Source organism: Telopea speciosissima, chromosome 6, assembly GCF_018873765.1.
Source record: "Telopea speciosissima isolate NSW1024214 ecotype Mountain lineage chromosome 6, Tspe_v1, whole genome shotgun sequence".
NCBI classification, from domain to species: domain Eukaryota; kingdom Viridiplantae; phylum Streptophyta; class Magnoliopsida; order Proteales; family Proteaceae; genus Telopea; species Telopea speciosissima.
In genome coordinates, this window is record NC_057921.1 from 27,384,679 (window position 1) to 27,406,106 (window position 21,428).

The window sequence follows — 21,428 nt, forward strand, 5'->3', positions numbered from 1 at the left end:
AGTAAGTCTCTAAATTATTAAATTTGAAATTCCATCTAAGTTAGGGATCCAATTAAACCAAGCACTTCCCTATAATAAAAAGAGATTGCCAAGGGAAAAGCTTTTAACCACCTCTGGTTTGGGGAGGGGGGGGGGGGGTTTAGAACCATTTTGATAACATCTTCTAACCTAATGGGTGATCACATTGGGTCAAGTGTCTCTTCTCTTTACAACAATTCAGTACAAAATGAAGTTGTTATTCCTCAAATGTCTGCAACAGCTTTGCTTCAAAAAGCTGCTCAAATGGGTTCAACAGCAAGCAGTGGAAGTGGTTCTTTGCTTAGAGGTTTTGGCAGTTCTTCATTAAGTGGTCCTAAATCGGTCTCACTTGACTTGCTAATTTTAGGGCTAATTTTGGAGGTGGTGGGGTGAAACATTGTCACAGATGGAAAATGAAAATCATCTCCAAGATCTAATGAATTCTCTAGCAAATGGTGGCTCCTCCATTTTTGGAGCTGCTTCATGAGGAATCCCTACCTTTGGAGTGAATTGCAATAGTGGTGGACATGAACAAGAGACCAATTTGGTGGATTCAATACAAACAAAATGTCATTGGAACAACAACACCATCAGAATACCAATTTTGGAAACATAGAAGAACCCAAGTTGCATCAAAATCTTACAGTGACACTCCCATTACAGCACACAGAGATAGAGAGAGAGAGATATTCCTTCATGCACCTTCAAAGGTGGAAAAGAAAAAAAAAAAAGAAATTTTGGGTGGTTTCTTCAGTTTCCTCTTTAAAAAAAGAAAGTGTCCTACCTGCTACCTAATAGTAAAGAATATAAAAATGGTGAATTTGAATTCTATGGGATTGGGTTGGGTTGACATTCTGTGAAGACACAAAACCACACTTCTCCTATTGTCTTTCTACGTTGACTCCTATTCACTAGAATGGCATCTCTCCACTCCACTCCACTCCTCTCCCCTCCTCCACCTTTAACCATCCTTTTAAGTTTTATAAGTTTTATCCATCTCTTTAACTGCTCTACTTTATATTGATTGCTTGCTGAAATGTCAACATCTTCTCTTGGGGTCTCCATCTTTCTCCTCCTCTCCTTTTTCCTGAATTGACTCAATCATTAATAGAGAAGTTAGTGGAGGTCGATTTGACTCTATCCATAGTCCATACGACCATACCCAGTAGTATTAGTACTGTAGAATGATATATCAACACCCCACAGGCCATAAAGCTCTATAAATCTCCATAAAGCTCATGCCCTCAAAGCGATGCCGACGACGATCCCCATTAGAATTCCAGAAATCAAACCCATCTTTTTTGGTGTTTAAACGAAGCAAAAGAATCGAATGAACGAAGACGGAAGAGAGAAGTACGTAGAAAATACTCTCCCCCCTTAAAGATCAAAACCACATGTTCATACATATATAAACATAAGCAAATCCAAAGATAAACACAGAATGAATCGAAGCAGAAACAGAGAGAGCAGGAGATAAAGGAGAGTTTAAGATTAAATTTTTTTTTTTAAAACAACAAAATTAACTGCAGAAACTCTAAACAAAAGAATTTGGACAAAAAGCTTGAAATACTAACAACAGATCAAACACAAGAACTAACACTTTCTGACAAATCAAAACATGTAAGAAAAAAGCAGAGAAGAAGGGTTCAATGGGATCAAACCTTGTGGGAATTGCGAGAATTGGTGCCGCCGATTCACCGTTGCTCTTTCGTTTGTAAGGGATTTCAGAGAAGTTTGACGGTTGAGAGGGGAAAAAGATTTGAGAGAACTTTGAGAGAGAGATGGAAAGAGCGGGGGAAACAAAAACGTTTTTGAGATGGAGATGGAAAGCGCGGGGATGTGAAAAGATTTTGGGGTTTAAACCATTATTAAATAGTAAACTACAGTGGCGCTTGTTTAAAAAACGCCGCGAAAACTAGTTTATTTAATGGCGATTGTGATAAAACGCCGTTATATATTTATACATGGCGGCATTTAAATTCATACGCCGTTATACCTTTATATATGATGGCATTTTTTATAAAATGTCGATATATCTTCACATATGACGACATTTGTAAAATATACCGCAATAACTCGACCCAAAGTGCCGCCATTGCATCAATTTCTTGTAGTGTAGCTAGGATTCTTATCTCTCTTAGTTTCTTTTTTTTATCTTTTTTCTTGGGATTCAAGGAATGTAAAGAAGGAAGGAGAAGGGAATATTTCCCCTACCTCTTCTCTCTTCTCTCTCCTCTCTTCTTCTCCCCTTCCCCTTATAAATACCCCCTACTTCTCTTGCAAAGATTGTTCATTCACTTAGTGAAATTTTTTCTCTTCTTCTCCTTCTAATTTGTGATTTTTGGCTTTTCTAAGTTCTAATTTGCTTTTTGATTTTTATTTAATGGTTGTAATAGGTCTAGTTTATGCTTTAATTTCAATTCATGTCTTCAATATGGTTGTAATAATTCTAGTTTAGTTTCAAACTTCCTAGTCTAAGTTCCTATGTTGATGACAAGACTTGGAGATTTAGAAGAGGAAGCCATGGTAAGTTTATACAAGTATTCAAGCTCTTCAATTACATTCATGCAAGCACATCCAGGTTTTACTATCTAAACTCTTAAACTCATTCTCCCTCTCCTCTATCTCATTCTCTCTCTCTTCTTCTTCTTCTCCCTCTATTTCTTTTATTTCTTTTTTATGTGGTTATTTTGTTTATGTGGATGTGGATGTGTGGCTACATTTTTATTACTTCCAATTTGCATTAGTTTGATAGGTTTCTTTTATCCCTTCCAATGTGCGTTAGATTGATAGGTTATATGTTCATGTGTTAGGACGCCAACTTAATCCCTTAGATGAGTAATTTTGTTAGATGCTTGTGAGTTAGGATGCATTAATTTCCGTTAGTTTAATTAGCTTAATTTAACACTTTAAATTGGTTCACTTTGCATTACTTTTAAGTTAGTTAAATAGAGTGGCGTATACCTCCTCGTGTTCGACCCATAGCTACGATTGACCCGTTCGCTTGCGGTTTTATTTTATCTCAAACAGCATTCTTTTATGCCACTCATGTTTACTGCTAAGTTGAGTGTTATACCTAAGAAGTTAGATGTTGTGTTGGGTATAGCTACTTTGTCCAGGGAAGTATTAGAAACTGAATTAGTTTATGAAGAATGCTTACTGACTGTTGAGGATATGAAGTCGATGGCTAACCTTATATTGTTAAACATGAGGAATTTTGATGTAATTTTGGGTATGGATTGGTTGGATGCATACCATGGAAATGTGAATTGCTTTGAGAAGCAAGTGATGTTCAAACTCAATGATGAACCAAAGTTTAAATTTTTTGGGTTAAAATAGGAGCACCATAGTCAAGATACATATCTTCTATACAAGCCCGACGACTATTTCGTCAGGGATGTCAGGATTATGTTGCAGTTGTTGTAGATAATGAAGTAAAAGGTCAGATTTAGTGAACTGCCTATAGTGTAGGATTTTCAATATGTTTTTACTAGAGGATTTACCTGGTTTACGTCGCCATAAAGACATGGAATTTATTATAGACCTCATGCCAGGCACAACACCAATATCCAAGGTTTCATATCGAATGGTACCAGCTGAGTTGAAAGAACTTAAAGAGCAGTTGTAAGAACTTCTAGACAAGGGCTTTATAAGAACAAGTATTTCATCATGGGGAGCACCAGTGTTGTTTGTCAAAAAGAAATATGGAACGTTGAGAATGTGCATCGATTACAGGGAGTTGAATCGGGTTACAATAAAGAACAAGTATCCCCTACCCTGCATTGATGACTTGACCAACTTCAAGGGGCAAAGTTAGTTTTCAAGATTGACCTTTGATCTGGGAATCATCAATTGAAAGTTACAGAAGAGGATATCTCAAAGACTATTTTTATAACTCGGTATGGGCACTACGAGTTTCTTGTCATACTTTTCAGGCTAACGAATACCCCAACGCATCATGGATATGATGAATAGAGGACTCCGGGATGTGTAAGATAAATTTGTGATTGTATTCATTGATGATATTTTGGTGTATTCCAAATGTGAGGAGGAACACGAAGACCATTTAAGTAAAGTATTGTAGACCATAAGGAAATGCGAGTTTTGGTTTGATAGAATTGTATTTCTAAGACATGTTGTATAGAATGAAGGAATTTCATTCGATCCTAGTAAGGTTCAAGCAGTGCTTGATTGGGCGAGACTGACGAATGTTACAGAGATTCAAAGTTTTTTGGGACTTGCAAGCTACTACAAAAGGTTATTGAAGGATTTTCAAGCATTGCAATCTCATTGACACGATTGACAAAGAAGAATGTTCAATTCTTATGGGGTGAAGATTGTGGTAAAAGTTTTTAGAAGTTGAAACAAAAGTTGATCACTGCCCCAGTGTTGACAATTCCATCTGGATCAGGAGGAATTTTCAATTACAGTGATGCTTCAAGTAATGGACTAAGTTGTGTCTTGATGCAACATGGTAAGGTGATAGTGTATGCCTCTAGACAGTTGAAGTCATTTGAATAGAATTACTTAACTCATGTTCTAGAGTTGGTGGCATTGATCATAGCATCTAGGATATGGAGGCATTACCTACATGGTGAAAGGTGTGAGATTTACATGGATCATCAAAGTCTAAAATATATTTTTTTACTCAGAAGGAATTGACTCCAAGGCAAAAGTGATGGTTGGAGCTAATAAAGGCCTATGATTGTTCTATAAACTATCATCTTGATAAGGCCAATGTAGTAGCCGATGCTTTGAGCAGAAAGTCACAATGGTATACTGCAACATTGTTAACAGATCAACCACATATTATAGAAAATGTCAAGAGCTTAAACCTAGAAGTGGTGTTAGATGATGCCACAGCCTTATTAGAAAATTTGATGGTGCAGCCATCTCTCATTGAAAGAATCAAGGCAGAACAGGAAAATGATCCTTCTTAGTAAAAGTAAAGAAAGAAGTGTAAAAAGGTTAGACGGTAGATTTCAATGTTGCCACATATGGGACTTTGAGATACAGGTAAAGGAAAGAACAAAACTTAGAAACACATAGGTAGTGAGGGAAAATAAAGGGGCTAATGGGTTATTACGTAAAATGAACTTAGACAAAAAAAGAATGGGGTGAGAGAGGCTCGATCTCTCGACCACAAGATCACTCGGACAGCTATGAGACCTACGCACTAGCCAACTGCGCCACCACCCCATAGGTTAATTTAAAGATAAATTTATTAATTCTACTATATAATTAACAAGGATTTCCAAAATTCTAACTCAGATTTTGTTAGTGACTGAAGAGGAAAGACCGGGCAATGGTTGCCCTGTCTACCATTGCTTCAGATTTTGACTTGGTTAAAATCTCCTTAAAATCCTAGAAAGCCGTTTCAGATCCGAGTCCCGGTCCTCCGAATCGTTATCCTCTTCTGTTACAACACAGTGCTGTACTGCATCGTGTGGTGCTGCAGAGGCCATATGGTCCAACGGGCCCCACATGGTGCACATGGCCTCTGCAGCCGCCTCACGATGCAGTACAGCACCGAGTTGTAACAGGAGAAGATAAAAATTCCCGTCCTCCACCTCTCTCTCTCCCTCTCCTCCCATTACACCCAACCAACCACATTAACGTTCATCCATTACTTTACATTACATTACATAGCTCTCTCTCTCTCTCTCTCTCTCTCTATTCTCTCTCTTTCATGCAAAACAATTAACGAAGTGGACAACAACGAGTTCGTGGCTATCAACAACATATCAGTCTTATTTTCTCAAACCGGATACTTGTTTCCAATAAGGTGACACAAACATTCAACTTTGTAATCATTTCTTCAGGTACTGGTTATTCTCTCTATTGAATTTCTTTTTCTTCTACTCTCTTTGTTAGTAATGTGTATTGCGAAAACAAGGAAAAGAGGAGAAAAAAAATGGACTACGGAGTTGTGATGGAGTTAGAAGGATTGCAGAAGGATCAAAGTTCATACGTACCCGAGCTTCCTCCTTGTCTTGAGGTATTCTTCCTTTTTCTGTTTTTCATTAAATTCTCTTTCAGCTTCAAATTTTTATTAATTAGAACTCTCCTTGGGCCTTTTCTTTAATTCTAAGTTAAAAACCGTTATTTTGAATTGATTCAAAGTGAAATCTGAACTAATATCAAAGTCAAATGCTTCACTGTAATGAATAGGTCAATGGGGAAGCAGGGATTTAGTAATCGGTATCGGTATCGGCCAATATGGATACGATACCAATCCAAATCAGCTCATATCAGTTCAGATTGGACAATTTTACTCCTAGATTTCAATAAAAACGGTTTTATTTATATTTTTACCCTTCGTTAGTATCCCTGGATCGGTATCATATCGATCAAGAATCGATATCAATCTCTACCGATACTGATATGACCAATCCGATACCAATTCCTTGAACCATGATGGGGAGGCAGTGGACTCAAAGCAAAGCACACAGGGTAACTAGCATGATATACCTATAGGACCTTTCTTGTCCATGAAGCACATTATATGGTGAACATCCCTTTGGTCGATTGTTTGCTGGCTTGCGAGTTGAAATGCATGCCCCCCTTTGGAGGTCTTGGGATCGACTCTCCTGATTAACTGTGTGCCATTAAAAAGGCACCCTTTCTCCCCCTCGGTAGTTGTAGGTTTATGTTGGCTAATTTGTCTTAGCCTTCCCTTTGATAGTTGTAGTTGGTCTATGGGCCCTTAAATAGGATAGACAAAAAAATAAAAAAAAAAGGTCTTGGATTATGCTCATTGTTACTGCATTGTAGAAGAGTGATGCAACAATAATGACATTGGATATCTATAAAATGGTCTAGATTGGTTACATTTGAAATTCCATTCTCAAATTCAATCATATATAGTCCTATGTATTAGATCAATATCCTTCTATGCAAGTTCTTGCAAAAACTTAATATGTGAGTGAACTCCTACCCTTTGGTCATTTGATGACATTTTTCTGGAGAGGAGTGTATAAAAAATAAAGCACTTGGTAGATACTAAGATCCCCTTATATTTTAAATTTCAGACCCATTCAAGCTTATCAAGTGACGAAACAAGGAATTGAAAAAATTGATAGTATTAATAGAGAGCACGAAACTACACTAGGAGTGAATGGATGCACAAAGAAGAATAAATGATTGAATTTGAGGTTGAAATTTAACACATATCATATTCAAAGTCCAAACCATTCTTTTTTTTTTTTTTTTTTATGTAGAAAAAGTTCAAACCATTCACTGCTAGATATCTAATGATCAGGTTTGCCCCATCAATCTTTCATGTACCAAAACTAGGTGTCTTTTTCAAAAAAAAAAAAAAAAGATGTGCCCATTAAGAAAATTCTTGGCATGTTATGTAGGATTTTTTTTTTAATAAATATTTTGGTGAGATATTCTCAAATTTCAAGCTGAAAATCTTAAAATATTTAAGATTAGAGTATGGCTAACCTCATAGTTATTAATAGGAAGATCCATTGATAGTCCAATCATGATACTAAACATGGGATGACCGTCAAACTAGATTTTTTGTTACAAAAAAAAAAAAAAAAAAAAAAAAAAAAAACTATATATATTTTTTTTTTGAGTTATTTGCACACAAAAAATGCACAAAAAGAAAAAACTCTAATTTCTAATAAAATAAAAGACAAAAATCTTTCTGCTCGTTACACAAGTGGTCATCAAGAGTAATTAAGGGCCAAAAATCTCTTCCTATTCTTTGTAGTGCTCAAAATGCCCTTGCCCAAGAATTCAATAAACTGCCTGTTTTCTCTGTCGACCAAAGAACCTCCCTTGGAAAATAAAATTAAAAAAAATTCATAAAGGAAATTTTCTTTCACCGATGGTTATGCTTCTATAATCTATACCCTTGATTTACGAATGATCTAACATACCCCTTGACTGTTGCATGATACCCTATGGATACTGATTGAAAGCCTTGGTCAAAGGATTCTAGATTCTCCCCTGAATGTGGTTGAGGGAAAAATCAATAAGAAATTCTTAATCAACAATCTTTTTCATAGTTTAAAAAATGAAATGCAATAAACCCTACAATCTTTTTTTTATTGTTTGGTACAAAACCTTACAATCAAACCTCAGAAGTTTCAAGTGATTTAACCTTTTCATAAATTTTAAGGTCTTTTTTTCTTTCTTTTTTTAATTTGGTAGAAGATAAACTTTAAGGTCAATGTCACCAAAACTATGATGTAAATTTCACCTTTTAATTTATATATTTTATTTTTTCCATTAAAAAATTTTTTTTAAGGTACCGATACAAATAGGAAAAAAGAGGTTGTCAAGCTGTGTGGCGCTTGCATCCAAACACATAAAGAACAAATGACTAACCCAGTTCCCCATGAAAAGAAAAAATTTACTCCATACACGCTCCCATTGGGTCCCACACTTGTGATCCCCACATTGTCTGTTGCTACGAGGAGAGGGAACGTAGAAACTAGAAAGACATCAAAGTCTCTATCATGCCTCCCCCGATTAGCCTTCGATATATCATGTACCTCATCAAATAGGTGACTTCACCAGTTTAATGGCCAAAATGTTTTAGTTGGTGGGGGCCACTTTAAAAATATACTCCTAAACAATCAGATATCTGTGACCCTTGGAATTGCTCTGCTTGCACCTGAGTTGTTTGGGAAAATGTCCGAGAGAGGAGGTCACTCACATGTCACAATTCTTGGGTGACCATGAAGCACCCATGACCCAACGCAGGTGATATAGTCTCCTAGACAAAGATTCCAATCTTACGGTATAAGATATAGTATTTGGCTTGTTGGGGTTTTATAGTCTATTGACTTGCTGGGGAGCCCTAGCCAGTCAGCAACACTTGTTTTTTGGTAAACAGTTAGCAACACCATTGTCATGTAAGTCTCACAAAGACTGAAGAATCCACATTTTAAGAAGGATCAAATACGCATTAATCATCAACTTCTTTTAAACCTCTTTTTTTCTTTCTAAGTTGTGGTAAAAATTTTTTTATGGAAAAATGTTCTCTGGGGGTGGAGGATGCACCCAGACACATGGAGGTGGGTAAAATGATCGTCTCACCCCCTTGAATGATTGGAATGGCTGTCCCGTCCTGAGTCATGTGTCTGGGTGCAGCCTGCACCCCGGTGCGCTCCCCAGCAGAGAACAACGACCCTTTTTTTGTATTTTTATGGAATAGTTGTGTTAAGTTGTTAAATGAATGTGTAGATGATTTTAAACAGGGGTAATATTGAAAATTAATTTTTGAATCTTAGGTGATAATAACTAAAGGCAAGAGTTCTTTGTGAGGGAATGTGTTCCCTACGCATGCTCAGGGGTCAATGGGAGCACATGCGACGGCATCAACAGAGTGGCCATTACCCCCTTTCATGGGATGGGACGGTCATTTTGCCCCCTTCCGTGTCTGGGTGCAGGGAGCATACTTCCCCACAGAATTTCCTCCCATAAATAAAACATTTTGGGACAATAAAAATCCTCAAACGATACTATAGGAGGATAGCTGTATTTGAAGCTGGTTTAACCAACACATGAATTTCAGTCCAGTGGCTGTTAGAGGCTCGTTTCTTTATTTTGGAGCTTCCCACATATTATCCTTGAGGCTTTGTTACCTGTATTTGAAGCTTTGTTCCTCCCTGTGAGATATTGTTTAACTCCAAATATGTGATTAGTTGAGCTTCTTCTTGGTACTGTTATGGTTAACCTAAGTTGCTTCTGTAATGGAGCTTTGTATACTATGATTTGGTTTCTTCAGCAACACCCAACTTTGGAGTTAATTCTTTCAAGCTTTGGGTGTTATAAGAATCTCCTTCTTACACTTTGGGAGAAACAGGTGCAGGTGATCCTGTTGTCTGCCATAGTCTTTGAGCAACCACTTAACTTGTACAGGGTTATGCTGTGTACCCAGATATGTATTTTTATATTTTGAGATTTCTCTCCAATTCCTCTGTAAACTCTCATCTGATACTTACAATGGTATAAGCCTCAGTATACAATTAGCATCTGCTGGTATATACTTTGTAAACTATAAAAGATTGATATGGGTGGAATGCCTGACATTTATAGGATAATTTTGCGAGATATACTTCTGTAAATAGCAGTCCTAGTGTTAGACCTATGAGAGAAAAGCTATACATCATAGTAATGATATGCTACTAATGAGCAAAAACAATTAGCTTTGCCTAAGAGCATTGCCAATAACTTCTTGAGATGCATGGGGCAGAGAGATGTGCTGCCTCACAGAGACTTGGCATGATATTGTTCTTCTACTTTCCATATATCAGGGAAAAGCTGTGCAAGTTGAATTTGGTGATGCCACAAAGGTTGCTGATCCATCAGATGCTCACTCAGTCAAGCGATCATTTCCTCTGACATATGGGAAACCATTAATTCATTTCTCAAAAAAGTCTGGTGGAGTCTCGAGTACCACCGCCACCGAGTTAAAAGAAGCAATGAGGTACAAACTGCATTGTTATTTCCTGACTTTGGTTGTGGAAGAAAAAGTAGATAAATCAAATTCTCTGGAAGTAAGTCCTCTCTTGGAGGTTTATTAATCTTTTTCTTTACAGTAGCCTTGTTTTTCACTTCATATGATTGGGCATGCGTTTATAGCACATTTTCTCTTTTGTTTTAGAACATGGAATGGTATCTTAGTCATCCAAGACAATGCCCACAATAAGTAAAGCTGTATCTACACAATTCCAAATTTGATAATGCTTTTGAAGAGACACTTGCTAGAAGTTAGCGTGAATGCATTATCGTTTATAGTAAGTTGAAACTTGAACATAAAACTTTAATTGACTTTTTTTCCTGTCTGAGTCTATGATCTATATTCTGCATTCCTTTTTCCCCTAGTCCTTTATCCTTTGTTTTTGTGTTTAAGTTAAGCACTATGTTCATATAAATAAATACAAGCTATGTATGCTATAACAGTATCAGATCTAAAACAACCAACAATAATGATTTATAAACAAAGAGAGCAGAAGAAAGAATAGAAGGCAGCCGAAAAACTGCACTACTGATTGGAGAGAATTGTGTTAATCTCCTATTGGTACTAGTATACTGAAGATGTGTGGTAGTTACAACTCTGCCCTACTACTTAATGTACCCACGCATATGACCTAATAAGAAAGGGTATGACAAGTATACCCGGAAGTTTCGTTCCTCCCATAAACGATGAATAGATGAGCAAAGTGCTGATCTTTCAATAATCCCAATGGATTCTGCATCTCCAAATTCATTTCTGACCAATAACGCTTCATCTTCAAGATTCCAAATCTACCTCCTACTCTGGATACAAAGCTGAATAATATCCCCCCAAATACATGAAGTAAATTAGCATTCAAAAACAGATGATCTCTGCTTTCAAAACCTGCCCAACAGAATACACAAAAGGGAGTAACTCCAACATGCCTTCTAATGAGCTGATACTTTGTTGGTAAAGCATTTACAATCCCCCTCCAGGTAGTAAAGGACTGACTGAAGGTATCCCATGTCCCAGTCCTAGTTCCGTTTTTCCTCTTTTTGGATCATTCACCAGTCATTTGTCTGTCTGCATCACCAAAAAGAATGTGATAATTTGGATAATTTCATAGTAGTTGGATTGACTTTGGGAATCAGAACTTCCTTAGTGATCAAAATGGTTTTCTCCCCGTAATGTGTTGGATTGACTTTGGGAATTAGAACTTCCCTAGTGATCAAAATGATTTTCTCCCCACCGCAATGTGCACAATATGTGAAGATAGGCATGTTTCTTTTGATAGTGATGTCTGATTGACCATTGTTTTCCTCTTTTTATTCTCAACCACACTACAGTTCCTTATATTTTTGTTTAATGCTTCTAGTTGTACAAAGTTCAGAATGCACCTGATCCTTTTCTTCCATTTTTATTTTTTTCATTGTTGCTTTATCTATTGTTCCACATGGATGAGCAGAATGTCTATACATAAGGGGATTTTCTTATAAATAATTTATAACCTTACTTTCCCCCCGAGGAGGTTATGGGTATAAATTGGTTTTTGAACCCACAACTTCATCTCTTCTGTGCTATATATACTACTTTAGAAGTGGGCTTGAGTCCATATATTGGAGACCTTAGGTGGCCTATTGGTTCTGTTTGGACTATGCATGTCTTTTTATGAGCTGGAGGTTGTGTCTGTGATCTGCAAATAAGTTGAGCCATTAAAAACATAGTTTGAATTTTGTAATTCAGCAGACCATGGACCATAGTTGTCAAGGCATCGCCTAGGCGTCTAGGCTCCTTGGTCGATTTGTTGGTATCTAAGCCTCCTCCAATGCCTTGGGTTCCTTAGACGCCGTAACAACTATCCCATGGACTCAACTGAGTTAGCCCTTGGTTATTGTTTCTTGGTCACAATAAATTCTGCTCCACCTCAACTTTGCCGATTCAATCAGAAATCTTCGCAGACTAGGCTGGGACCTGGTAACCTGAGCCCCATGTCCGCACAGCCCATTCAAAAGCAGTCTAAGTCAGGCCCTGGCATTCTTCACAAAAATGCTGAGAACTTAAACATTATACCTTGTGTGTCATCCTCTATGCATCAATTTCAATGTTGGGCCTTCAATTGATGGGCCAAATCATGGGTTGGGACTATGTTTATTGTCAAGTAGGTAACAAGGATATGGAGACATGTACTAATATCCAGCACAGATATGGGGTGTCCAACATGGCTCTTGATGTCAAAATTACATAGACTGATAAAGAACACCGCAGTTTCTGTGGTTATCTGGCACGGAAATAATTTTAAAAAAATGAGGAGTCCTTGTTAAATTGATTGTCCAATTGAGCTCCATCCATTTATTGATTGTGTCCTCCATGATTACTTGCTCTATTCACCAAACCTGTTGTGAACCTTAACCTTCAAAGACTTCTTATCTGTTTATATTCATTTGCACTAATAATTGTTCTTGTGGTAGATTTCACAAATGCGTTCTTGTGCTTTAGCCTGTTATCCTTTATTTTGAGTCTTCCAAGTGACAGTCTCATGCTTTGTCATGGATCCATTCTTTTTCCTTCAATTTTTTTTTTTAATTATTTACTTAGTATCAGTTTATTGATTTTGTTCTCCTCAGTAGTACTGATTCAATCAAATTGATTGTTTTCAGAGTTGGGGTCGTATTTTGTGGACGCCAATCTCCTGGAGGACATAATGTTATATGTGGACTTTATGATGCTATCAAGTTTTACAACCCCAAAAGTACCCTGATAGGATTTTGTGGTATGTATTGTTAACTCTTTGTCCAATTTCATTCTCTTTTAAACTTTACTTATATGTCCAATAGATTTTCTCCTTTGTTTGTTCTTTTCAAATGCCTCATTGATTTTCAATTTAATGGATGCATGTCCTTGGTGAAATATGAGGAATAAATAAAAGAAAATAATGTTCCTCAATGTTCTGTTCTATGGTTTTGGTTGATAAGTAAAATTATTTAACTAAAGTTAAAATAATCGCAAAAATTGTTAAATTTGAGGTTTTGATTGTACATTATAAACCATGTTGATATTCCAAACATTCAATGACAACAAATTACTAAATCATAGCTTCCCATGGATTCAAGAGTCGGTTAACAATTTTCTGAAACCATTTTGTTGATTTGAGAATTGAGAATTAACAAGTCACAGTTAGAAAGGTTCAAATTTGGATTTAAGATTAAAATATATGAATAAATCAAGTTAGGAATAGTAATCGTGATAATTAAATCATAAAAAGGGCGTACTTAGTGCACAAGGCTCCTGCCACTGCGAGGTCTGGGTAGGGTCATAATGTACGCAGCCTTACCCCTGCTTTAGTAGAGAGGCTGTTTCCAGATCTTCATAATGTACGCAGCCTTAAATCATATAATGCATTATTCTTTTTTGTCAAATATTTCTGCTATAACTCAAATTTGTTCAAGGGGCTGGTTCAATTTGATGCTGTAAAGTTTTTAAACACTTAAGTATTAGATCCTTGTGATCTTCTCCCTACATTGGATAAACAAGGTTCTGGGTGGAAATTGTTTAATAGCACAAGAATTGGGAGATAAACTTTCCATCTTCCATGTTATTATTTAATCATCATTATTTAGATGTTTTATCTCCTTGTCATTCTGCATTTAATTTCTTCCAATTTTTACTCTTCTGTGTATTTAGTTTCAATCTGCAAAATTACAATATGAATATGCTGCAAAAACACTACCAACAAACAAAAAACTTGGGAGCATGTTCAACGGATTTCATTCAGGTCTGTCTCCCAGTTTTACCTTTTGTGTTTGATGCTTTACCATCTTTTAAACAGGAGGTACTGAAGGCTTATTCGCACAAAAATCCATTGAAATCACAGAAGATATTGTTCTGACATATCGTAATCAGGGTATGTCTTATGCTGTTTCTGCCTTGATTTAGACTCAAATATACTCTTGTGTTAATTTAGGAAATTGAATGCTTGACAGATCCTATGCACCTAATTGTAGACTTTACTATATCTCTATCCATTTATCCATAGAGTTGCATTGATCATGACGTTAAAAATCTAAGGTGTCTCCTATACGGTCGCATGGTGGCTCAATACCTGCATATTTGCCATATAAATAGAGAATTATCGACGATTTTTAGCCTTGTAATAAATTGCTCTGTACAATGGCTGGTCATATACAAGAAAAAACAAGGGGAGTCTCAGCACAGAAGGTGGTTCCCAGTACACTTTTAAGGATGAAGGGGAAAAGAAGGCCAGATTGGCCATCCAGTCAGAACATATGTTGACCTCTTTGTATCCATGTTCCAAGTGAAACCACCACCACTGTTGAAGATTCGTTGATATCAGATAGAACATTGGATAAAGGATCCTACTTGGAGGTACTATTCTGAATTCTCTGTATTGAAGCTATTGAGTCCAGTTGAACTACCTGCCATCTAATCCCATACTGCCATGTCAATACCAGCCCATCCTGTATTGCTGTAAACTCCGCCGCAATGTTAGTATTTCTTGGGGTATTCCAAAATTCAGTTCCTGTTGTGATCCCAGACAACATCTTCTGCTCCTGCTATCCCTGTTGCCTTCTCTCATGCCATCTGAATTGATTTTTAACTATAGTTGTGTTGGCAATTGCCACAATACCAATATCGTTGCTTTCTCCCTGTTTCAACCAGAAGAAAGTGCTGCATGATATCATTGCTTTCTCCCTGTTGCAACCAGAAGAAAATGCAGCATGATATTCCAAGTAACTTCCCAACCAAGATGAATATCCTCTCAAGATTCCCCTTTAAACCATTCTTCCATGTCTTCGGTGGTAAAAATACTGTGCAGTTTTGGAGGCCCAATCAGTGTTCAAACTGCTTGGGCTTAGGTCAGTCACATATAATCCTTGTGAATAATAGGTAGAAACTTTGATTTCCTGACACAAACTCTCTTTGGGAAGTATGATTTACTATTAGATGCAATAATGCACCACACAAGCACTTTATTTTTTTGTTCCACTTGTGAGCATATTTTTCCTCCTTTCTGTGTGATAGCACAAAAACTGTTCCAGATAATTTAAAAGTTGGAAATTAGACAATATCAATTTTGGATTTCATGCTTTATGATAGTGCTTTTAGATCTGCTGATTGAGATTTAAAATATTTTGAACAAGCATGACATGTCAATGTCCTCACTTGTGAAGGTGGTTATGACATGCTGGGTAGAACAAAGGATCAGATTAGAACAAGTGAGCAAGTGAAAGCTGCAAAGGATGCTTGTGAGGCTTTGAACTTAGATGGGCTTGTCCTAATTGGTGGTAAGTGCAGTGTAGCTTGGATGATATAACCGTTCAACTGGTGGATACCATTATTCAGTCTCAGGTTTCTCATGGTTGTTGCTTTTGGTGAAGGGGTCATCACTAATACTGATGCTGCACAGCTTGCTGAAACATTTGCTGAAGAAAAATGCAAAACAAAGGTCTCAATGCACCCTTACTACATTTACATTGATGGATGACACTGAGGTGCTTTCCCTGGACAAATTCCTGAAAGCAACCCTGAGAGAAAAATTTTTGCAGCTTATGTTGGACTATTAGGTTATATATCCTCTGTAGTGAAGACAAACATTTTTTATAATCTTGTATTTATTATCAAAATTGGATTTTAAAGCTAACATTTTAAATCAGTAGTTTTGGAGAAGAAAAAAAGTTAAGATTCCTCGTTAGAAAAAAGGCTAATGTCAATAGAAATAATAGGCATTAAGTCTGGCAGATGTTATCAATCATTTGCATCATCATAACAACTATATTATTTTAGGACTCACAATTTTAATAATGTTATATTATCTCCTCATAAGCCAGAAAACTATTATATTTAAGGAGAATATTTTCCTGTGGGGGAGTGTATCGTCCATGCCCAAACATAGTGGGGGCCGAAATGACTGCCCCGCCCTCAATGAAAGGTGGAAATCCTGCCCCCCTATGATGCTTCCGTGCATTCTCATTGGCCCTCGAATGTGCACAGGAGACATGCTTCCACAGGGAACTCTTGCCCTTTATTTAAATATAAAAGTCAGAAATAACATGTTTTGTAATTGTCACAAGCCCAAATTTAGTTACATTATCATCTGACACTTTGACCCTTTTGCCCTTAACATTGTAGAACATTTGTTTGCTTCTGATTCCACCATGAAAGGATGAAATATTTAGCTTATCTAACTTGGGAAGGAAGACTGTGGATTCAAATATGTTAAAGAGAAAAAGTTCCAGGTATTAATAGGGGAAGGAAAAGTCCGAGGCATACAAATTGGCTTGAAAATTGCAAAAAGAAAATCCTTTATAAAAAGTTAACAGATAGAAAGGCAGACTCTCACTTATAAAGGCATCTTATATCATGTACACTCATAAAAGCTTCAAAACAGCATTAGTTAATAAATACAGAGGAGTTTAAGGCTACATAGATTTGCAGAATTGAGCCACCAATCACTGGCACTAGAATGCGAAATCCTCTGTATGAAGTTGGCTAATACTATTCTTTGGCCTTATAGGTGGTTGGCGTTCCTGTTACATTGTATGGTGATCTAAAGAACCAGTTTGTTGAAGCAAATGTTGGGTTTGATACAATATGCAAGGTATGTGACAACTGTAACTCAAATTTCATGTTTGTCTTGTCTTCTAATTTGTGTTGACCTGATGATCTTAGTATTTATTCTTAGTGGAATATTCAAAGTTTCTGCATGATACTTGTGATGTGAAAAGAATAATTTTCCTTATGGAGGATTAATAAATTGAAAATGAACAATCTCCTAAAATAAGACACAGGCATTTTAGAAATACAGTTATGCATAGGAGAAACTTTGGGTCAGAAGGCAGTCTCTATGTAAGCCATAATAAAAAATAAATGCAACAATTGAACAGTTTTTGTCTTTGCAGTTAGTCAGCCAATTAGCCCAAAGCATAGTATATCTCTAAATTCTCGTTAGAGATTTATGATCATTATTAGGAAAATTTCTATTCTTGAGAAGTTGAGAATATGTCATCAATGGAGGAATATGGAAGCTCCCGGTTACCACCCACCACCTAGCTTGATCAGAATTGCATTTAATTAAGGCAAAAATTGTAACAGATAATTGATTTTGATAACTTTGAGGAGGCTTCTTTAAGGTATGACATTATCTTACATAACTCTGTCTGTTTTGATGGGAAACTCCTACTCCCAAGAAGAATTTGTGTTAAACTTCAAGAGTGGATGTTCTCCTTTCTGAAGTGGGATGTATCTTATTGACATATTTTCTTTTTGCCCTGAACCTGTGTTTTCCCAGAAGGTCAATATTTTCTTTCGTTGCAATAGATTCTGCTTGTCATGTATAGAATAGTTAGACATTGCTTTTGGTTGCAGTATAAGGTACAGTAGCCACATATGTTTCCTTTAATATTTGCTTCTTTCTTCAGGTGAATTCGCAACTTATCAGCAATTTATGCACTGATGCTCTCTCTGCAGAAAAGGTACACCTTTAAGGAGTTGTTTGGAATGCTATCAGATATTCCCAATCATAGATCAAAATCCAGGATTCATTATTTGAGATATAAATTTTGTTCGGATGTGTTGAATCTTGAATTAGAATCGACAGGTTTGGATTGGGATTGGGATTGATGTTGGTGCATTTTTTTTGTTGATTTTGAATCCTCTAGATCACATACCATTTGCATTATATTTACTATAAAGTTTCTTAAAAAAAAAAGAATTATTAACAATAATGCATGCAAATGAGATTGGGGTCAGAATCTCAACTTTTTTTTAATTTTGGGTCACAATTCCAGCAATTGAAACGTCAGTCATGATTGGTTAAACAAACATAAAATTCTGTAGCCCCAAATGTATATGTGATAGAGGGCTCGCCTCATGATTCTGGTCAACAAGCATAATCTTATGTGGGCCCCACATGTATATGTGATTGATGGGTCACCTCACGCATGAATAGTGATTGTTGTTAAACAACCATACCATTATGTTGGCCCCAAAATTTACGTATGATAGATGGGACCCATTAAAAAATAAGTAAATAAGAAGGGAAGAAGGTGGTATCTATCTTTCTTTGTACGAGAAGAGGAGGTCTCTAGAGTTACAAATAGCTGTCAAAACATGGGAAAAGAATGTATGAAAAGAAGCCTTTTCTCCTATTATACGCAGATCCTGTTTGAAGGATAGACTATGAAAATGCCCTTTAAATTGCATGTGCTACTTAAGTCCTTAGTACAACATTGAGTGGATTTCCATATTTCATTGTCAATCCAAGATTCGGGATTAAATACGTGGGTGCAATCCCAATAATAGCCATTTTTATGATCTCAATCTAGGATCCAACTCCTGGATTGTTTACCAAACAGGTCTAACTTGGTCCAGGTTGGAATCCCAACAAAAATTGCAATTGTGAATGTCATAACAAACACCCCCTTGTATTTGACCTTCGTAAGTCCGTTTATTTTTTTGTGTTGCCCACCTTTCCATGCCTAACTTCCATACATCCCTGAGATGAACGATAAATCGCCAAAGGGAAAACTCATTGACTAAAGTGAACTACCAGGGGAGTCTGCTTGTGATAAGTAGTATTTGTGGGACATGTACACATAGTTGTCACGGCGTCTAGGAGACCCAAGGCGTTGGGGAGGGTCCAAAATCAAGGCGACACCAATTAGGCGACCAAGGTACCTGGACGCCTAGGTGACGCCTTGACAACTATGCATGTACATAAACTACCAGGAGAGTCCGCTTGTGATAAGTAGTATTTGTGGGATATGTACATAGGTGTATACTTAATCCCCGATTTAGTTTTACTAAACGAAATTGTGAAATAGAGATAGTTTTCATTAGTAATCATTGCTGAACTTTGTGCCATCACAAAATTGATTCATAGAACATTGGAAATGCAGGTACATGGTATACTGTCATCCTAAAGTATGTCAAGTGATAAACCTGGCAGGGGAGGGTTTTTCTCTGGGAAGGATAAAAGAAGCAAAGATATTAGACAAACTGAGCTTGGAATTGAACTTACAAATGCCGGTTAGGAAATTGATAACGGGAGAAAACAGCGACAGCCCATGATTCACTCATTTTGAATTGCAAATAACAATGAAAATAATTAATTCCAGAATTTTAAAAAAGAAAATTTGAACATACCTCCATGTCGCAAACCTATCTAGAAAGTGTTTTCTTTAAGATAACTGATCTGCCTACTATCAGCAACAGTAGGAACCCAATCCACGAGTTGATGGGGGCTTTGTCAATCAATGGATGAAGGATATGTTTTCGACTTTCAGAGCAATGGATGTTTGCCGATGAGGACCGGAGTGCGTCACTGGGGCTGCTCCTTTGGGCACTAGCTCCTAAAACGACGAGAGCTATAAGGAAAACTCTTGCTTTCTTTCCCGATTGCTTTTGGCTTGAGCATGGAAGGTAAAATAGAGTAGGAGAGTCGGTTGGGGACGGGAAGAAGAAAAGGGAAGGTAAGGTTTTGGGACAGAGGAGTCAACATAAATACCAAAGCAGTGACCTGCATGCAAGTTGGGGAAAAGGGAGAGTTACCAGATCAGTCAGGTTGTTTTGCATCCCGCAGATATCAACCTTATAGGTCCATAGCCACCAAAAAAAACCATCAATTACTGGAAATTTTCCATCCATTACAGGAAAATTGGTGCTCTTCTTCATTCTTGTGTTTGAAGCCACTACACTGAAAGGGAAAATACATTACAACTGAATATTACGGCACCGGTCTCCATCCAACCGTTTTCCTCATTTGCACATGATCCGTAGAGCGGAATTTTGAATTAGAAGTCAGAAACCTCTTCCACGGTTCCATGTCAACAACGCTCGAGGATTACATAACCTTTTCTATAAAAAACCAAAAAAAGATTACATAACCAATAATATTACTGGGTGGGCCTAAGCTAACCATGATCGGAATTGCCATGAATGAAAGGTGGGGCTGGGGCATATCCCTGGTACTGCTGAGCATGATTCGTAAACCTTGGATCGGATCGGTATCGGCGGTATCGGCCATAACTGATATCGATCGATCCGATACTTATCATTTTTGGGGTTTTTTTACCGATATTTTGGGTTTGTTGAATTTTTTTTTATCAATCCATATCGATTTTAAAATTTTTATTAATATTTTTGATCAATCCAAGCCCAATCGGGAAAAACTTGGATTTTGGTTATTTATGATCAATCCGGATTGGTATCAACCATGACCGATCCTGAGTCCGATACCTGGATTTTGAACCTTGCTGTTGAGAACCTAAAACCAAGCCCAACAGGAATCGAACCGATCCGACAGTATGACATTATATAACCTTCACAAATAACTGCCAGACTTGGATGTTTTGCCTGCCTTTTATTATTTATTGGGTGCATCTGTTTGTAACCAAACTTTATATACCCTTAACATAACTTTCTTTAAGTTTATATAGGGGTAAATAAAGTAATTTCACATATGAAAGTACCAAGTGACTTATTCGTTTGCTTTTCAAGGGTAGAAAGGAAATTACTCACCTCAATCGCTTAATGCAAGCGCCGAAGGTTTTCTTTATTCTCGTCGTTGGTCGTAGTGTTGGCTTGAGTTAGAACTTAGAATTAAACCACCATGGATTAATCTGTAGGAATCTAAACTCGAAAGAGAAACTCGAAAGAGAAGGTAACTAAAAGCAGGTTTTGTAACATGAGATTGGAGTGCAAATGGGAATGGAATCCTTGTTGGGCTCTACTGAACCCCCTTTCAGTTGCTACTCTCTTACCCCAGGCCGTGAGTCGATCCCCCGGCTGCCTCTGTGCCCCTGGCCATGGCTGGCTGTGCTCTGACCCCTCTCCCTTGTCCGAGCTCTGCCGCCCTCTATATATCTCCCCCACTCCCGCATCTGGTGCATCTCTCCTTTCCCCCGCCCTCTCTCTCTCACACACACACACG

The 21,428-nt window shown here is 37.2% G+C and overlaps 1 protein-coding gene across 1 annotated transcript; it reads left to right on the plus strand.

Annotated features, from left to right (window-relative positions):
• Positions 1 to 171: 171 nt before the first annotated feature.
• On the plus strand, positions 172 to 18,029 carry LOC122665580 (pyrophosphate--fructose 6-phosphate 1-phosphotransferase subunit alpha-like). Its single transcript, XM_043861735.1, has 8 exons — positions 172 to 360; positions 10,296 to 10,538; positions 13,076 to 13,250; positions 14,307 to 14,381; positions 15,670 to 15,783; positions 15,877 to 15,944; positions 17,013 to 17,096; positions 17,917 to 18,029. Exons 1-8 carry the CDS (start codon positions 172 to 174, stop codon positions 17,980 to 17,982), a joined length of 1,014 nt encoding a protein of 337 aa, XP_043717670.1. The 3' UTR covers positions 17,983 to 18,029.
• Positions 18,030 to 21,428: the final 3,399 nt, after the last annotated feature.

What these genes read in the sequence shown, in the direction of transcription:
- LOC122665580 (XM_043861735.1), top strand. Translation starts at nt 172, where the DNA reads ATGGGTGATCACATTGGGTCAAGTGTCTCTTCTCTTTACAACAATTCA. An exon ending in TACCCTGATAGGATTTTGTG is followed by an intron (nt 13,251 to 14,306) that starts GTATGTATTGTT and finishes TCTTTTAAACAG; the next exon opens with GAGGTACTGAAGGCTTATTC. An exon ending in TGGGCTTGTCCTAATTGGTG is followed by an intron (nt 15,784 to 15,876) that starts GTAAGTGCAGTG and finishes CTTTTGGTGAAG; the next exon opens with GGGTCATCACTAATACTGAT.